The 17,154-nt window shown below is 44.1% G+C and overlaps 1 protein-coding gene across 1 annotated transcript in view; it reads left to right on the top strand.

The window, feature by feature from the left end:
• The first annotated feature begins 1,237 nt into the window (after positions 1-1,237).
• Positions 1,238-17,154, top strand: part of LOC126544567 (fibronectin-like) — a 32,208-nt gene continuing 16,291 nt past the window's right edge. The window contains exons 1-4 of the mRNA XM_050191920.3: positions 1,238-1,376; positions 9,044-9,110; positions 12,446-12,718; positions 15,099-15,374. Coding sequence (XP_050047877.1) covers positions 1,287-1,376; positions 9,044-9,110; positions 12,446-12,718; positions 15,099-15,374 — 706 coding nt within the window. The 5' untranslated portion in view covers positions 1,238-1,286. The remainder of the gene's footprint in view (positions 1,377-9,043; positions 9,111-12,445; positions 12,719-15,098; positions 15,375-17,154) is intronic.

Here is a 17,154-nt window from a genome sequence, read left to right as displayed (position 1 = left end):
TGATTTTAAACCCTTATGTACATGTAACTTGTCTATAATAAACCAGTTGTATGTCGCTGCATAAACCGTCTCTTAGACTTTTCTGTTATTGCGTTTAATAACGTGCTAACGCATAAGCAAGTATGAAGCGTAGCCAACTACCCCCATTTGTAGCATTCTTTGAATTGCATTTCAGCCTTACACGTTCTTTTGTAAGGTGAAGAAACTTCCCATGTACGTTTCACAATGTTCGCAAATCCCAAACTTTAATTTTTTCTGGCATTGCGAGTACTAAATAACTAAATAAATAAATATCTCTCCGAAGGAAGAATGGAGCTCTGCGAACCAGAACTCAGAAGTTTCACGGCAAACTAGGGCTGTCCAGAGAGCCTACGATGCCGCGGTTAGGTTCCGCCTTCCGATCCCCACGTAGGAGTGGCCCGCAGCTCTGCCTTAGCGTAAAGCTTTTCGGGACCTTGTAAATAAAGTTCTTGGTCTGTCTGTCTCTGTGTCTCGGAAAGTATAGGCATGCCCAGATGTCTTAGCTCAGTCTCTACTATGGTCCGCTTCGCTCACAGTAGACGCACTCAAACACTAGAGAGAGCTGTTAGTTTCACTTTTTTACGTAAGCACTTGCCTGAACTCCTTTTTAGCTCGGACGCCGGGATTCTGCTATCAGCCTGACTGAGAAACGGAAAGAGGAAGCGCTATCACGCTACGCATAGTCAGCTCGCGTGGGGCGAACAGCCGTCCAGTCTGCGCTGCCAGGCACGAACTCCTCGCGCATGCGCGTGAGTGTTCCACCTGCGGGATTCCGCAGCGTATCTTGCGGTGGGCCCGGCCGAGCGGCGCGGAGTGAAAGCACCACGCTCCACGACGAGTGAGAAATTACGTTGAGTCGGCCCTGTAGCGAAGAGCATTTCTGTTATAAGGCGAGAGTAATCACTCATCCACTCAATAAAAACTGGTGAAAGGAGAGACAATAAGACAATCGGTCATAAGTTGAAAGTATATACAGTACAACGCACCTCCACCGCAATATTGGGCGAGGGGCAATACGCTGCGCCGCTTGCGAGATCTCCGGCAATGCGCGTGCAATGCGACTGGCGAGCCGGTTTGGTAGAAGCGTCGGCTTCCCCCCTTCCTTCTCACGAGGCTCACATTATCCGTGTTGGGAGGAGCCGAGAGAGAGAGAGAGAGAGAGAGAAAGAGAGCGCTGTAACGCGATAAGCACTCTGCAAGGGGGCGTTCATCGGCGACTGCCGGCACACTCATCGGCTCGCCGACTTCCGACTACAGCGAACGCGATGGCGCCGGGCGGCGTGGGACTTCGTTTGGCGGCGGTGTTGTTCGTCGTGGTTTTCCTTGGAAATGAATGCGCCGGCCTCGATTCAAAGGTGGGTGTCGGGACTCGGACCCATCAAAACGTTCTGAAGCTAGAATTGTTTGTGAGAGAGAGAATGCCAGCCTATCCTGAGGTTGTACATGATAGAGGAGGCGGACAGCGAATGGCGAAGAGCACATACGAATGAAAAACAAAAACGAAAACATATTTGTGTATTTGGACCCAGTGTTTTGTGAGCGGAGAATTTCGCCGAAAATTAAGAATGAGCGAGCGGGGGGGGGGGGGGGGGGGACGGAAGGGGTGACACATGGACAGACAACAAACTTTATTTCATGCTGAGGAGCTACTGTCAGAAACCCTTAATGGGAGGCCGTTGTAGCCGCTGGCCGCGCCCATGTAGAAGAAATAACACCGTCACGCTCCACCCTTTCCTTTTTCACCCCATCGCTTTCCTGCTAATCAGTTGTCAATTCACTAGAAGTGGAGATTCGTTTCTCTTTCAACGGGACAGGACAGCCGATGGCCTTTAGGTTCATTTAATTTGATCGTCAATATGTATTAGTTCGTTACCTTGTAGATATACATGAAGATGTTGCTCCGGGCTGCTGGCAGAGAGAGAGAGAGATGAAGAGGAAAGGCAGGGAGGTTAGCCAGATATCAGTCTCCAGTTTGCTACCCTACACTGGGGATGGGAGATAGAGATTAGAAAGAGAAGAGAGAGGAAATCGTAAAACAAAAACAAAAAAGACACGCTCACACGGAGGCACGCACACACAAAAGGCGTTCCAGTTAAAGACGTTCACAAAGGCCGGTAGACCGCAACAACGTAATAGTGCTTGCACGGCCTTCTTCTGTGACGGTAGGTCCTTTCGATGGTGCGAAATTCTTTTTTCCGATGGTCGTCCAGCTGGTCAAGTTCGTGGCGAAGGCATTCCCTCTGTGGACTTCACTGTGGGCAGGTGCACAAAATATGTTCAATCGATTCTTCATGAGCGCAGTGGTCACAGGTTGCGGTGTCGGTCATCCCTATGCGGAATGCATAGGCCTTGGTAAAGGCAACGGCCAACCACAGTCGATATAAAAGCGTGGCGTCTCCACGGCGAATCTGTGATGGCGCTCGAAATGGAGTACCGTCGCGTATTTCTTAAATGTGGCTCATACCATTGCGACGCGGTGCACTGCCGAGCAATACGTAGGCGGAGCATTCGTGCTGCGTCAGTTCAAGAAAGTGAAATTGGGACGTGGTGCTCCTCAGTAAGGGCGGAGTGGGCAGCTTGATCGGCCCGTTCATTGCGGATAATCCCGCAGTGACTTGGAAGCCCCTGGAAGGTTATTTCATGGCCAGCATCACTTATATGGTGTTACGTCTCTAATATGAAATATTAGTTGTTCGTGCGGTCCGCGTCGTAAAGGTGACAGTAGAGACTGCAGTGCCGTCTTCGAATCGCAGAATAGCGTACACTTGTGTAGCGGCTCATCACCATTGTAATGAAGGGCAGTAAAGAGCGCTGCGAGCTCTGCTGGCGTCGGTGTTGTCGCGTGAGTCGTCTTAAACTTGATTATTGTAACTTTCGCTGGTATGACGATTGCTGCCGCGGAGCTGTTTGGCAGGACAGATCTAACAGTGTAAATATGCGTACAGTCGCGGTAGTTCTCGTACAAAAATAGTAGCGTTAGCTGTTTAAGGGCTGGTGATGATAGCAACATAAATGTAGTTATTGTGCTGCCGAAGGCGCTGATTCAAGTGTGGGCCTTCATTGCGTAAAGCCCAGACCACACGTACGCTTGCGGACGCATTCGCATACGGTGCGGCATGCCTCGTACGAGTCGGAACGTGGCGTTATCTCGGGGAACAGCTCCTCTCTGTTTCGCGCGCTCGGGCCACCTCGCGCAGAGTTTCTCACTTTAATACCTAGGGGGAAATCTGGCGCCACCGTCGATGCGAGTTTCTTAAGGGGCACCGTGCCGTCATGGGAATGGCGGTATAAGTGTCTGCGAGGCTCGTTTGGCTAGTGTTGTAAGAGGCTTCGTCTAAAACGTGGATATGGCTACTCAAATAACGCGTTGTCAAAGTAAAATCTTCAGAAATGCTCCAATTCACGCATATTAGATCTTTACCAAGCGAAGAAAAGCAAGAACAGACGACAAACTGTTTCAAAGCGAGCGCGAATCTCGTCGTCTGTCCTCCAACTTTAGCGGCCCGTTGATACTTTTTAAGTTTTATATAATTGTACATGCAATAACAAGTACTCATAGTTAAACAAAACATGTTTTTGTGTAATAATGAAGCTAAAACAACTTTCTACGTGCAGTTTTAGTAGAAAATTAATCATTGTGACAGACAGAACGGTGCTGGCCTGGCTCTCCGAGAACGATGCCAATCCGAAGCCACAATATACCGGCATTCCCATGCATACCACAGCGCAGCAGCGCCAGATTTCCCTCTAGCTAATATGGTGAGAAACTCTATGACCACGCGTCGGTGCACCTGGCTACGGAGCTACGGCGCGGAACGTTCAACTCTCAGTGAAGCAGATTTATATCACACAAGAAAGGGCTCCTTGTTTCCTTTTTGTACTGATCTAACAGCTATAAAAATATAACCATTACGCTAATAGATAACAAAGCATTTTCAAACACTGTGAATAACAAAGTACGAAGAGGCGTCTGCCAAGGCGTCTGTGAGTGAGCCCAGTGAGGGCACGCTGTGGCGCTTCCTTGTGGGAGCGAACCGCCGTTCTTCGCGAAGCGCGGCAGGCGCTAGGCGCACGGACGCGAGCTTGCGCGCGTCCGCAAGCGTACGTGTGGTCTCGGCTTAAGCGTTTTCTGCCGAGTAGCCTAGACAGACTTGTACGTCCCGTGACGCCTTATATCTGCAAAATAAATTGGTCAAATTAAGGCATGTACTCGTTATAGTAGTATAACAGTAGACGATTGGTAGCGTCAGAAAAAAATTAAAATAAATAAAAAGCCTGTTTACGTCACCAAGATCGTTGCAAAAGAGAAAGAAAAAGCTGGTTGTGACGGCGTTGCGGGTGTGTTGTTACAATTAATTTGCTAAATAAATGCATAATGGGTCAAGTTAACACATGTAATCTTTACAATAGTGGAATAGTAGATGAGTAGTCCCGATGAGTAGACATGCAAAAGCTAGTTAAATAGGTAAGCAAAAGTAAGCATAGCAGCCAAGCCAAAGAATGCTTACGCATTATAGATAATTTTCAAAATCTCTGGAGCATCTTTCTTGTTTTTTCCCCTTATACAATGAATTAAGGCTAGGAGTGGCAACGTTTGGAGGTAATGTTGAAGAGTGATAAGCGGAAACCTAAATAGCTATTGCTGAACAAGTAGGCTACGCCAACATTGGCCATAGCAACGTCACCACGACCGGCACCACTAGAGGAACGCTCAGTAGCCTCGCGACGAAAGAGATTGTGATTTTGCATACTGGTCACCAACTAACTAGCCCGATGGGGGCGAAATACGAAAACGCCCGTGTACTTAGATTTAGGTGCACGTTAAAGAACCCCAGGTGGTCGAAATTTCCGGAGTCCTCCACTACGGCGTGCCTCATAATCAGAAAGTGGTTTTGGCACGTAAAACCCCATAATTTAATTTAATTTTTTTTAACTAACTAGCCCAGCACTTAACTCTTCTAGAGATTGTGATTGCTTGTCAGCCTCTTCTAGCAGTGAAGTGCATTTATGAGTAGGCCAAGTGCTTACATCAGAACAGAATCACGATAAGGATAGAAAAGAGGCTTCCGTGGCTTCCGTGCTTCCGGCAGGCTCTCTTATGTTATAAACGGCAACAGCATCACTAAACACGCATGTATATTTTCACTACAATCTACTAGTACTAAATTAGCTGCCACCGCCATTGCATGCCACAAAAGAAAAATGAAAGACAGTTAAGAAAAGTAGAAGTAGCATTGGACCTCAACATGATATGTGTACAGTTAAGACAGGACAGCATTCTGTTTTCAGTTTATTTTATTTAGTTATTTTGAGGGTCGGTAAGGGCAATACACAGGGGAGGAGACAAAAATGAATACCAACTGTACGACAGAAAGTGCAGAAACAAACCGGCTGAGTTAGTCACGCATGAAAAAGCAATAATTATATTAAAAGCAGAAACGCACTTGGTTTCTTTTGTGCAGGTGCGCATATCCTTAGACATGTGAAAGAAATCTTCAGATGTGACCTCCATGCAGAATAAAAAGTATAATTAGAAAGATTGTTATATTTGGTTCATATAAGTTCAATTTTTGAACATTTCGTGGAGGCCATGTTCCATTTTGTCACGGTCGGTAAACTGGGCTATGCGTGTAGGAAGATGATGCCATTCGGAAAAGGCTCAGTGAAGGAATGAAAACGGCAATATGTCGGTGCATGCAAATGGCTGCTTGACCGTGCAGTTTTAATCAATTCGTACAAATGCCCGTTCGGCAGGCTTGATTAAGCGAGTCCCACTAGTTGGGGTGGGGCGTCAAACAGCTAATAAAATAACGTCATACCACTCACACACGGCCACTCTGAAGGCTTTCACACTAGGGGACATTTACCGGTGCAAGGCATTCACTCGGGATGACACACGACAAAGGGAATGTCCTTTTCGGTGAAAGTCCCTTAAGTTAGAGGAGATATACGTACCTCTTTAAGGGGAGCCTTAAGCGGTAAGCTTGTGTGCAGCTCTTCAACACGATAATACTTGACGGTAAACAATGCTGCCCAAGAATTATTTTGGTGCTTGAAAAAAACATATTTTAGCCCTAACAGTGATGTAAGTTGACTAGTCATACAATGTTTTTACATTTTCTTAGTTTCGGTGCAAAGAAGCACCGCCAAGCGATTTCCTGCGTTGCTCACTAAAAACACAGAAAGGAGACGGCGCCATACTGTGTGTCAGTGACAAAGCTAAAAAAAAATTTGGTCGGGGATAATGCAGCGTGAAAGATAGAAATTTACTTCAGAGGACTTTCGTTCGCCAGTGTTTCAGTGGTTGGTATTAGTAGAGATATTTTACACCTGTTCGGCACAAGTATGAGCCAAAAGCCGCTTTTGAGTTTATCTGAAAGGGGCACATAGTTACCTGCAGTGAGCCATGGCAGCTTGTTTTGCAACGATTCTATAGCTTGTGATTAAGGACTATTTCGTCTGACAGAGACATAAAGAAACATGTGAAAGATATTCTTGTTGAGATTAAGAGGGATGGGCGAAGGTGGGCGGGCCAGGCAATGCTAGGAAAACTGGCGGCCTATTCGAGTAATCGAATGGGCGCGAAGGGTTTATTGATTCCTCAAGTTTGAAGCCTTGAAGCAACATTGGCGTTTTCAGAGACGCTGTTGCGAATTGGACCGGATAAAGTTTGACAACCAGCTGTTTCTAACCTGCAACTAAAAAGAAATACGTGCGCGTTTTTTTCCATTTCAAGCTCATCTATGAGTGGCCTTCAAAGGCTTCGCGACTTAAACCGCGACTTCATATGATCGGCAGGGGAGAGCCACAGCCACTGAGTTGCCGTGGCGCGTAGGGTGCAAAAGCAAGGAACACTCACTTGAAAAGGTCGGAAGACACGATGGAGCGAAACAATGTAATTGGTAGCTTGAATATCATATTGCAATATAACACAAATGCTTGATCTCAACACTTACTTTGTGCCACCCGCTTACGTCCGAGAAAGTTCTGCTAGAGTTTCTATACCTTCAAAAATGTATGACGTACAGACAATCAGTGAAGCACTTCCATAGGTGCATGTTTCTGCATTTTCTTATTCCACATTTTGTTCAAGGCTTACGTCAGCATTTCTTCGTGCACGCTTGATGCTTAACTGTTTCGTGATGATCAGTCTTTGTTTCGATGCATCTCGGAAATGTTACAGGCACCGAGCCAGTATTATGCATGATCACTATTGTGTGAACATTGTGCAAGACCTACAGTATGCACAAATAAATACCTAAATGAATAAATTATAGTGCTAGTGTCCCTTTTAATACTCGGGTCTAGTGTCCATTCTACAGGCGGCATTGCTTTCTTTGAAGAAGTGTGTTCTCTCAAGCTGTACCAGTCTACGTACTTTGACCCGTTCTATCTCTCAAAGCTTCGCGATAGAAATAGACACTGATAATGGCTCTAGCATCTCTGTTTGAGGAGGGGACATGCACCCGCTTATCGTTTGCAAATAGTTTATTCAAGAAGTGCCAGCGCGTGGGACAATGGAAGGGCGGATACCCCAGCAACTGCTGCCACAAAGTCCGAGTGCGATACCTCACATCAAAGGGCCCTGATAAGGCTTTTGGAAGAAAGACGTCAACATCTCAAATAACCACCCTCTCTAGTCGCGTTTGGGCGTTGCTCGAAAGAGCATGTTGTCAAGCTGGTAAGCTCGAGCGACGTGCAGTGCTGGACAGATTTGTCACGTCACGGCGCCTGTAGGTTAAAGTTCTCGTATGCAGCCAATTCGCACGGCACTCACAAGCAGCACTTGAAAGACCGAACTGACAGAACAGTTTGTTGGTGTAAGGGCTATTTTCTGTAGTTCGGCGGCCTTCACTAGTGATGTGTACGACATCACGATTGCCTGGCATCTTGTCTCATGAGCCCTTACAGCGCGAGACCCATTATGTAAACGTGTGAGAAAATTACTTATGCTAGAAGTGATCATAAGAGCAGATTCCAGCCAATTGCGACGATGGACATACCATTAGCAAAGGCGTTCGACCAATGAAAAATGATAGTCAGGAACGAAAACCTATTTGAATTCGACCCCAAATTCCGTCGCATCACACTCTTTCGACTTCTTGTCAAAAGAAAGATGCAACAAATACTTTGAGCAAGATTGTGTGGTTAGTGTAGCATCAAGACACATACAGCTTTCATATCGTAATGTCTACGAAACCGCGAGTTTACGTTCGTTTTACCATTCGATCCAAGTATCTTGGCTCGTAATAGCAAAATGCCCTTACGATGTAATTGCTCGTAAGAGCAAATTCCAACCAATCGTAATGCAGGACATACCTTTAGCGAATGTGCCCGGCCAACGGCAAAGAGGGCTTACCAACATGATTTGCGAATTCGGTCCCCACAGTATACGCAGGCAAAAAGTCTCTCATCATAGGAATAAATGGCAATCAATCAATTCATTAATTGATTCGTCTTCGAAGGTCGAAAAATATTTTATTTTGAATGTTATCTGTCATCTGAGGGGTCGAGAGAAGCATATGCAGTGTATTTCATCCCTCGACGGGAAAGGTGCAGTGGCAGGGGAATAGGCCCTGCGGTCTCATGCAAACCTGCGAGAATTGTATGCGATGCAGTTGGCGTTACTCTGAGGAAGCACTAATCGTTCGTCGGTACGACGCCCTACCACAAGTAGATCAATCGAGTCGTTCCCTATAGTGACGGTGTATACGAGCCAGAAAGTTCAGCGCAAAGCTTTCAGGAGACAATTTAATAGATACTGCATAGTGACTGGACTTGTGGAGATATGACATGCCGCAGTAACATTGTAAAAGACGCAAAGGCTGAGCAGTTGTCGTCTTTGATGGCCATGCTAAACCCGCCTGTTGCTACAACCCACCAACACGATCACGTTAACTAAAATAAAAATACTGACCACCGTTAGCGCTCCTTACTTGATAGTCGCAGTAGCCCGGGGTATTTAATAGCAATAGAAGATGGCGTTTGTAATAATATCTCGTGTTTCTGAATGAAATTACAGCGCAACCGAAGGAAAGACAAGAATGGATTGGAACAGGCACCAGGCGTCAGTGACACGCCCAACATTGGTAAGTCTAAATTGTTTTAATTTTGGCAGATCGGTTCTGCGGAGTCTGAGGAAGTCGACGAAATGTCATGAAAGAAAAAGTTGTGATCCACAGGAACGTAGCACGAACTAACGTAGGAAACTTACATGGGCTTCTCTGAACGAAAGCTTTGCAGTTGAGGGAAAATTCCGCACCAGGACGAATTTTTCCTCAAACACGAAGCTTTCTTACTGAGAAACATGTATGCACTTCCTTTGTAGTTTTGTGCTGCATTCGTCTGGATCCCAAATTCCTCTTTCAAGTTCATAATTTTATTTCAATTTCTTAACGGACACTACAGGGGAACGCGGAATTACCTTAGGTTGATAAATCACCCTTGAAGAACTCTGCTTGATTTCGCTGTGTAGGCTGGCTATCAGGGAGAGAAGGACGGTCAACGTTTCATTTTTGAATTTCCCGGCGAAACCTCAGGGCGTCAGATCCGTGACGTCAGTGCGATATCACGGATTAAGAACCATTTCTTTTTTCAGTAAAAGTTCTTGAAGGTGACTAAGTTATGTGTGGCTCTTTTGGAATAGGATTTCGCGTATGACTGCCGGTAAACACATAATTAAGCCCTAAGAAAGGACGACAAAAATTGTACCGTCACGGCGAGCACATGGGAGAATCTCGAGGTGGCACATCGCCCCCTTTCGTTGTTTCGTTAATTCTGGGTTACCAAGCTCACAGTAACAGTGGCCTTTTTGGTAATGTGGAAGGGTAACTTAGTAAGGCAGCTCAAGTACATTTTGCATTTACTGTACCCAAATATGTAATGGACTTCTAGGTTGAACACTTTTACATTCAAAAATTACTCTAGAAGTCTGTTATTTTGATCACTCTACAGTGCAGGTTGCGCTTGAAAGCAGCCTTGAATTTATTTATTTTCGACAATGCTATTCACTCTGTGCTTCAAAAATACATTGTCACTTTACGACATTTTCACCGAAGCCTAATATGACTTGAAAAAATTCGCTTTCCTCATCCAATTTCGGAACTGATGTGTTTCTTTTAAATATTTCAGCTGTAGTAGTCCCGCTGTGTTTTTTCGTTATTCGCACTTATCTATGGGCTGGAAATTTGCAATCTTGAAAGCATCGACGCAGGATTTCATCCCATTCTTGTATGCATTTTTCCAGCCTAGCAATTTAATTCCGGTTATCACCTTGAAGTTACTTATTGAGTGCGCCAGCTAGCCCGTTTAAAGACTCGGAAACAAATGTTGATCCTTTGATTGGTGCAAACTACTGTGCCCTGTCGAGCTCTTTTCTTTGCAAGTATTTAGTTTGTCACTTGACAATCTTTTTTTTCACTATGACTTTATACCTTGACTAAGCTATTAGGTGTAGCTTTATTTGTTACACATCAACTGATAGCCATTCGTTATTTCTCGGCCAATATGTAATGCCTTGCGGGAGGATAAGGCTATTTCAATAAATAAAAATAATAAATGAACAAATAAATTTTATTGCTGATCCATGCAATACACCGAATCGAGTCGGTGCTTCTAAGAAGAGGGTCAATCTACGCTATCAGGCTTGTTCATATTTGTTATGTGGGCGTGTGATTTCTAAACAAATGCATCACAATTGTTTGGGAATAACGGTATATGCACGCTGGTATTAATGCAACAGGCCTTCTTTTTATTTTGTAAAGGACCACCATTTAAGCAATAATTGCAATCGAGGATACAGGAACATTGTTTCTTGCTATTATATATAGCTGTACATAGAAAGGAAGAAAGGCAATCTTTAGAGCCGGCAGTCCCAATACAAAGATAAGATATCGTAACTACCAACATCACCATAAAAAAAGCCGTAGTTTCACCCTAAACGCGAAGCAGTGAGTGCAATGTCAAATTAGTAGAAAGCTATTAGTAGTAGAAGCTAAATTAGTAGAAGTAGTAGAAAGTTAAATTAGTAGAAGCTTGTAATTGTTTACTTGTTAACTAAATGAGTAAGCATGATGTCACCCTCGCACAGGCACACCTAAATACGTCTCACTCGATAACCTCGGACACTCGTCGTCAAAACGCTGGCATGAGGAAGAGCAGCAGCAGCAGCGAGCGAATTGTCCTTCGCGCTGCCTCTCGCTTCAATACAAACTAAGCGGCAGGAGCACAGCACGATCGAAGCTATCAGTCCTAGGGCATCTAGAATCTGTACTCGTCGCGGATCGCTTCCAAGGTAGGGTACGCGTGGCCGCACTCAGCCATGTTATACGCAGATGTCACCAGAGTGGCATATACAAAACGCCAAGAGAGAGAAACATGACGAAATATTGCTCGAGATCATCAAGGTGACCTTATTGTAGTTTATACTTATTTCGGATATAAAATAACGAAATCTGAGCCCATTTTTTTTCCTTAGGCGGATCACATATTAAACGAACAGAAAGAGACATTTGGCACTAATAGAAGATGCCACTCACACGCGCAACCGTAAAACCTCAGAGACCTTTATTCACCGTGGTATTTCCTTACCATCTATACATTACAGCCCACAAGTTCTTATGGCTTCACCTTGTACCCTGTACGTAATTTGATGAAAGTGTAATTTGATGAGAAGATAACGTAAAATCAATCAGTCAATAATTAAATAAATAAATAAATCATTATTTTCATTTTGTCAATGATACAGAAAGGACATTGACAAAACGCTGTTTGTCAGAACAGCTTGACTAGCCCACAGCCCCAAAGACGGACTTCTGCATCTTGTTAGTGCTTTAGTAGAAATCACAATCAATTTATGCATTATGCAATCGTGTTTCTCCAACAGAACAAGTACATTGATTCAATTTTTTTTCTATATCGTACAATTGCTTCTTAATTGTTTTCTTTCCTGCAATAATCCCAGTCGGGATTGGCAGCCTGTCTCAATAATATAAATAAATTTACAAACTTACCGCATTTTTAAGTAAGGTGCGTACGTAAAGCAAGTACATCCAAGACAGCAAGTTGAAGAAAATACTGCTGAGAAGACCATGGCTTCATAGATCCGAGCATCCAGCCAAGAGCTCAGATAACTAAGCAGGTAGCGCAATGCGGCGGTGCATAAAAATCAGAAGTTCTGTCACGTTGTAGACAATCGTGATTCGGCAAAGGGGAGAAGCAGCCAATCGCAATTCCTGCCTAAATGAAAGAAGGCCTTGTAGAGTTGGTCACCTCGTAATCTGAATCTATCTTTCTCACCTAACCCACTGCCATTTTCGTGCCAGACGGCTCTCTTTCCTCGTTCATATGAACATTCTCGCAAGCGAATGATGTCACTGATACTTTGCCATTGCAGTGAACCTTCAATTATTTTCTTTTTTTTCAGCACCACCCACTGACTTGAAGATCGAAGTGTTTTGTAACAACACGGTTCATGCCACATGGAAATATGAGAAAAAAGGATCTTTTTGGGGCTTTTCTGTAAGTCTCTGCAACACAGATGCAAGCGAGTGCTCCAACAAAACGCTACCTTCTCAAGCGCTAGAGTTTTGGTCACCGCTGCGAGAACACGGTAGTGCCTACAAGCTTTCTGTGTTCGCAACCAGCTTCTCCAGTCAAAGTGAACCTGCACAAGCAAGCTTCAACTCCTTCCCGGATCGTGAGTACCGAACACAGCCTCGCGAAGCTGACTGCTACACTACCAACACTGCATCTCCACAACTGTATTGCTATAGCAATGATGCGTGCTTTCATTCGATGAATATCTTATAACATATATATACATATATAAATAAACTTCCTCTTTAGGCATTGACACGCGAGAACTATTATGACATGATCTACCGATGTTGCCTACAACCTCTTATGTTGTTTATTTTAGTTATTTCTTTAGTTCTTCATATTTCTTCTCTTCTGGGCCGTGAAGGAGTATGTAAAAAATAGGAAAACAAACAAAACAGCATATCCAGGAACTTTTTAAATATTAGTCAGACAATCAACCTTTGAAGTAAGCAATGTAATCATCAAATCTTGTGAAAAAAAAGAAGATAGTATGTTCAAACAGCAAAAACCATCCCATGGTGTTCCAGAGAAAAGTCTTATGATTATCACTTTTGCAGGTTTTAAATTTTACGCCAGCGATCTTCATACCATAAAATATTTAGTGATGCTGCCTATCTACTCTTTAAACTTTACGATGTGCTTATTTTGTGTAATTATGATTCATCACCTGTTTACCTATCGAGACCCATAGAGCTATTACGCACTACAGTGTTAGTAGCTAACTAGCAGCAAAGCACAACGACCGCTGTTCTATGCTCAGAGCGATTGACTAAACACGAGCATTATGTTCATATTCTTTGCGTCTCGGTCGAACTGCAACCCTTGTGAGGAGATATATCTTGCGTTGGTATTATTGCCAGACTTTCCGATCGTATTGCTTGTGAGATATGCCCACCGAGAGTTTTGCTACTACAACACAAAGGAAGGATGGTGGCTGTCCTCTAGAATGCTATTGGATTAAAATTGGTGAAGCGAGAAACGGGTAGCGGCGAGGAAATCACTCGTTAATAAGGGCACGCCACGCTCTGAGCTAGTGCTAGATTTGTAAATTGTGTCGTCCGAAAAACTACCCTTGTGCCACCCTTCATGACATGTTCAGTTCTAAATCTTTAGAAAACGTAAAATAGTGTTCATTCCTGGAATGCATCCTACTATAATTTACATTGACTGTCACTTCGTCTTGTTAACCATATTTCTTATTAACAAAAGTTTATTTCGACGCCCTTTCTGTGTTCGTCCACATTGTGTACCAACTGTTGCGCCTCTCATGCATAAAGTGAGCACATTTTCACGGTAATTTACGTCGAGTCAGATCGCCGTCGTGGTCGCTACTTTCTTCAATATTAATATCTCCTGAAAGAGAGCTTTCTGTCAAAGATTTGTCACTCTTCCCATAAAAGACGTGCTAGTGCCTAGTTTGTAAGGAATAATAACTATTCTGCAATTGCGAAGCTACCATCTAGTAAATGCTGGTGGGAGGTAGTGCTGACGAGGACGTTCCTTGTACGGAAGGCTAATGCAAATAAGACGCCTAATCCTTTTTTAAACGAGCGCTTTTTGCTTTAGGCATGTAAGCTTCATGCGTCCTTACACTTCACCATCTCAACCTTTCATGCAGGCGGCGCTTGACGTCACGTGTTTATTGTTGCTGAACAATGGTGCTTCTGTCCCACCGAGATGCAATAGCGCATAAAGCCATATGCACAAAACACGTCACGCGACCCTTGTGCTTGTAATGGGGCCCTCTAGAGGCACCTAGCTCATTCGCAAATGACCAGGAAAGTTCATATCGTGAGAACATTTATATCGTGTGAACATTTTCACTCTGTGTACGCAAGCTTTAGAAGTGATGTGACGTTTCCTGTTTTCTTGATAATCGTTTACGTTATGAACATTACGAGTACAAGTTTCATGTCCGAGAAGAGGAGCAGGCGCTGCCACACATTGGCACCAAACTGTCCTTTTATGCATATAATGATTGTAATAATAGTAAAACAATGACAGGAAACAATGTCATAACGTACGGCGGTGGCACGTATGAGCACACTATTTCCAAATGAAAGGACGACTCAAAAGTAAGTGCATTACGGCGTTTCGATAGGAGTCTCTCGTGCATTCTAAAGTGACGGCGAAGATTAAAAAAGAGTGGTTTGATGTAACGCTTCTTTAAGTACTCCGCACGTATGCGTGCGTGCACGTATAGGTGTGGATTCACAGTGTGTTTATTCACAGCTTCAATTGCATCGGTGCAGTTTGTTTATTACTAGAATAGTTTGGTTTTCGCCCCTGATTATCTTCGCTCTCAACATCAGCAAACAAGTGTTGACACGTTGATGTCGTTTCTTGTTTGATTAATTGATATACGCTGTGACAGCTTTTATGGTGGCTTTGTTCTTGTGGTGAATACTTCCCAGTTTCCACCTCTTGCGCTTAGTCTTCGCTCGGAGGGGGCGAATTAATTCTTTTCCGTTTTTCAGTGCCAAAAGTGGAAGATCTCACTGTCACTGCCAGTAGCCCCAGCGAGCTGAGGGTGCAATGGAAGAGCGAGTGGCGCGATCACATCAAGCTGAGCGCCTGCTCCGAGACGGCACCATGCGTGAACGTCACGGTTCCGTCACAGCCTCCAACACAGACGCTCAAGCGCCTCGAACCAAGCACTACTTACGACGTGAATGCTCAAACAGTGATCACTTTGAACAACCGGACGTGTGAGGGTCCTGCTGTGAAGAGGAGTGCCTCGACACTGCAATTGGGTGAGGGACGCTCCCCCATTACACTTATAGTCCATTCGGCTGGTAGTTTCGAACCGCTCCAGAGCACTCTTGGAGCACGCGTCACACTCGGCTCGTAAGAATCGAGCACTCGGAACACATTCACCTGGTTTTTTCAGGGCGCTGCGCTCCAGCTTTCCCCACGAGCTCTCCCGCTCAACGCGGGAGCCAGCTTAGATCTGGTGGAGGTTCGGTCACGTGACTTCTGCAGCATTCGCTGTTGCAGCGGCGGGTGCACGCTGTTGCTTCGTCATCTTTCTCAACAACAGAAGTGCTGACGTCATTCCTCTGCCCGCCTCATACTGGGAGCGGCTGCATGTTCGGCTCGGGCACGATTCCTCTGGCTTCGATAAAGAGCAATACGATTCAGTGTGCCCCCCCCCCCCCAAAAAAAAACAAAAAAACCCCGGCCGAATGCACCATTAGAATAAGAGTAGTCTGAGTTAGTTTGGTAAGGATTCGTTGTTTAAAACGTTAGCGTGGGAAGTACGGAAAAAAAATTCATTTGTACACTTCGTTCAACTGGCGCCCGTACTTCAGTTAATTTGGCTTACCACTTTAGCAGGGTTCAATATCGCACAATTGTTCATTTCGTCTGCCATTGCAATTACATCCAAGTTATTCATATCGAACTTAAAAAAAAAATGTCCGCGAGTTCGGCATAGTGTGTAACTCAACAGAACAATTTTTTTTTACATTTGACAACTAGATGGACCCTAGACTTCCGTCTGTTTTCTTTTACAAAAAAAGAAGCTTTCTTTTCTTTTTACAGGGGGAAGGGCTTACTAGAGATGATTTTCGATTTTATTAAATTGCCTCTTTAATAGTCAGGTGCAGTGGTTCCTGCACACATTGCGTCGGCCTGAATATCGTGTTTTTATTTAGTTATTTATTTAGATGTTTATTTCCTGCTACTTTGCAACCCTTACGAGGTTTTTCCAGGAAGGGGATGGGAAATTTGAGCACGATATAAGAGAGAGAATTAAAGCCAAACAGTACATTCTACGCACAATCTTACAAATGTAGCACAAGTGAGTTAAAAACGTAGTTCTAATCAAATTACATGGTTTTACCAATTACATGGTAAAAGGCGAATATGCAAGATGTTTCTGTGAAGACATTAGGTAATATTTAACTACAGCCGTTTCCACATAAAACGATGGTTCCTTCGGAGGAATGCCGTCAGTGGTGGCGACCATGAGGTGACAGGTGATACATGGTATTTACTCACTATGTATCTACGCTTTATGTTGAGCAGATAGAAATCGCGAATTATCTTATTATTAAACAGGAAATCACACCACTCATTTGCAAAATCAATATAAACAACAAGGTGTTTGCCATAAACAAAGCAAAACCTACTCAAGCGTCCCCGGACGATGAATTCTGTTTGCCCCCGAAGGTCGGTGATCCGACTGGCATTAGGGGTCCGCGATAATACCACAAATGAGGTAGTGCAGGGTGATATTTGTTGGGCTTCTTTTGCAGTCGGAGAAGCGCTGATGAAAATTAGCTATGAAAAAAGGCTACGCGGAACATGGATGAAGAAAACCGGGCGGTTGAAGGGCACAAGTGTGTGTGTGTGTGTATATATATATATATATATGTATATATATATATATATGTATATATATATATATATATATATGTGTGTGTGTGTGTGTGTGTGTGTGTGTGTGTGTGTGTGTGTGTGTGTTAAAAGCCTGGACAGAGATTGGAGAAAGAGGTCAAGAGCGTTGGCAACGAAGTACATGGCAATTGA

This window comes from Dermacentor andersoni, chromosome 10 (assembly GCF_023375885.2).
Source record: "Dermacentor andersoni chromosome 10, qqDerAnde1_hic_scaffold, whole genome shotgun sequence".
Lineage (NCBI taxonomy): Eukaryota > Metazoa > Arthropoda > Arachnida > Ixodida > Ixodidae > Dermacentor > Dermacentor andersoni.
This window is presented reverse-complemented; position numbering and strand designations above follow the sequence as displayed.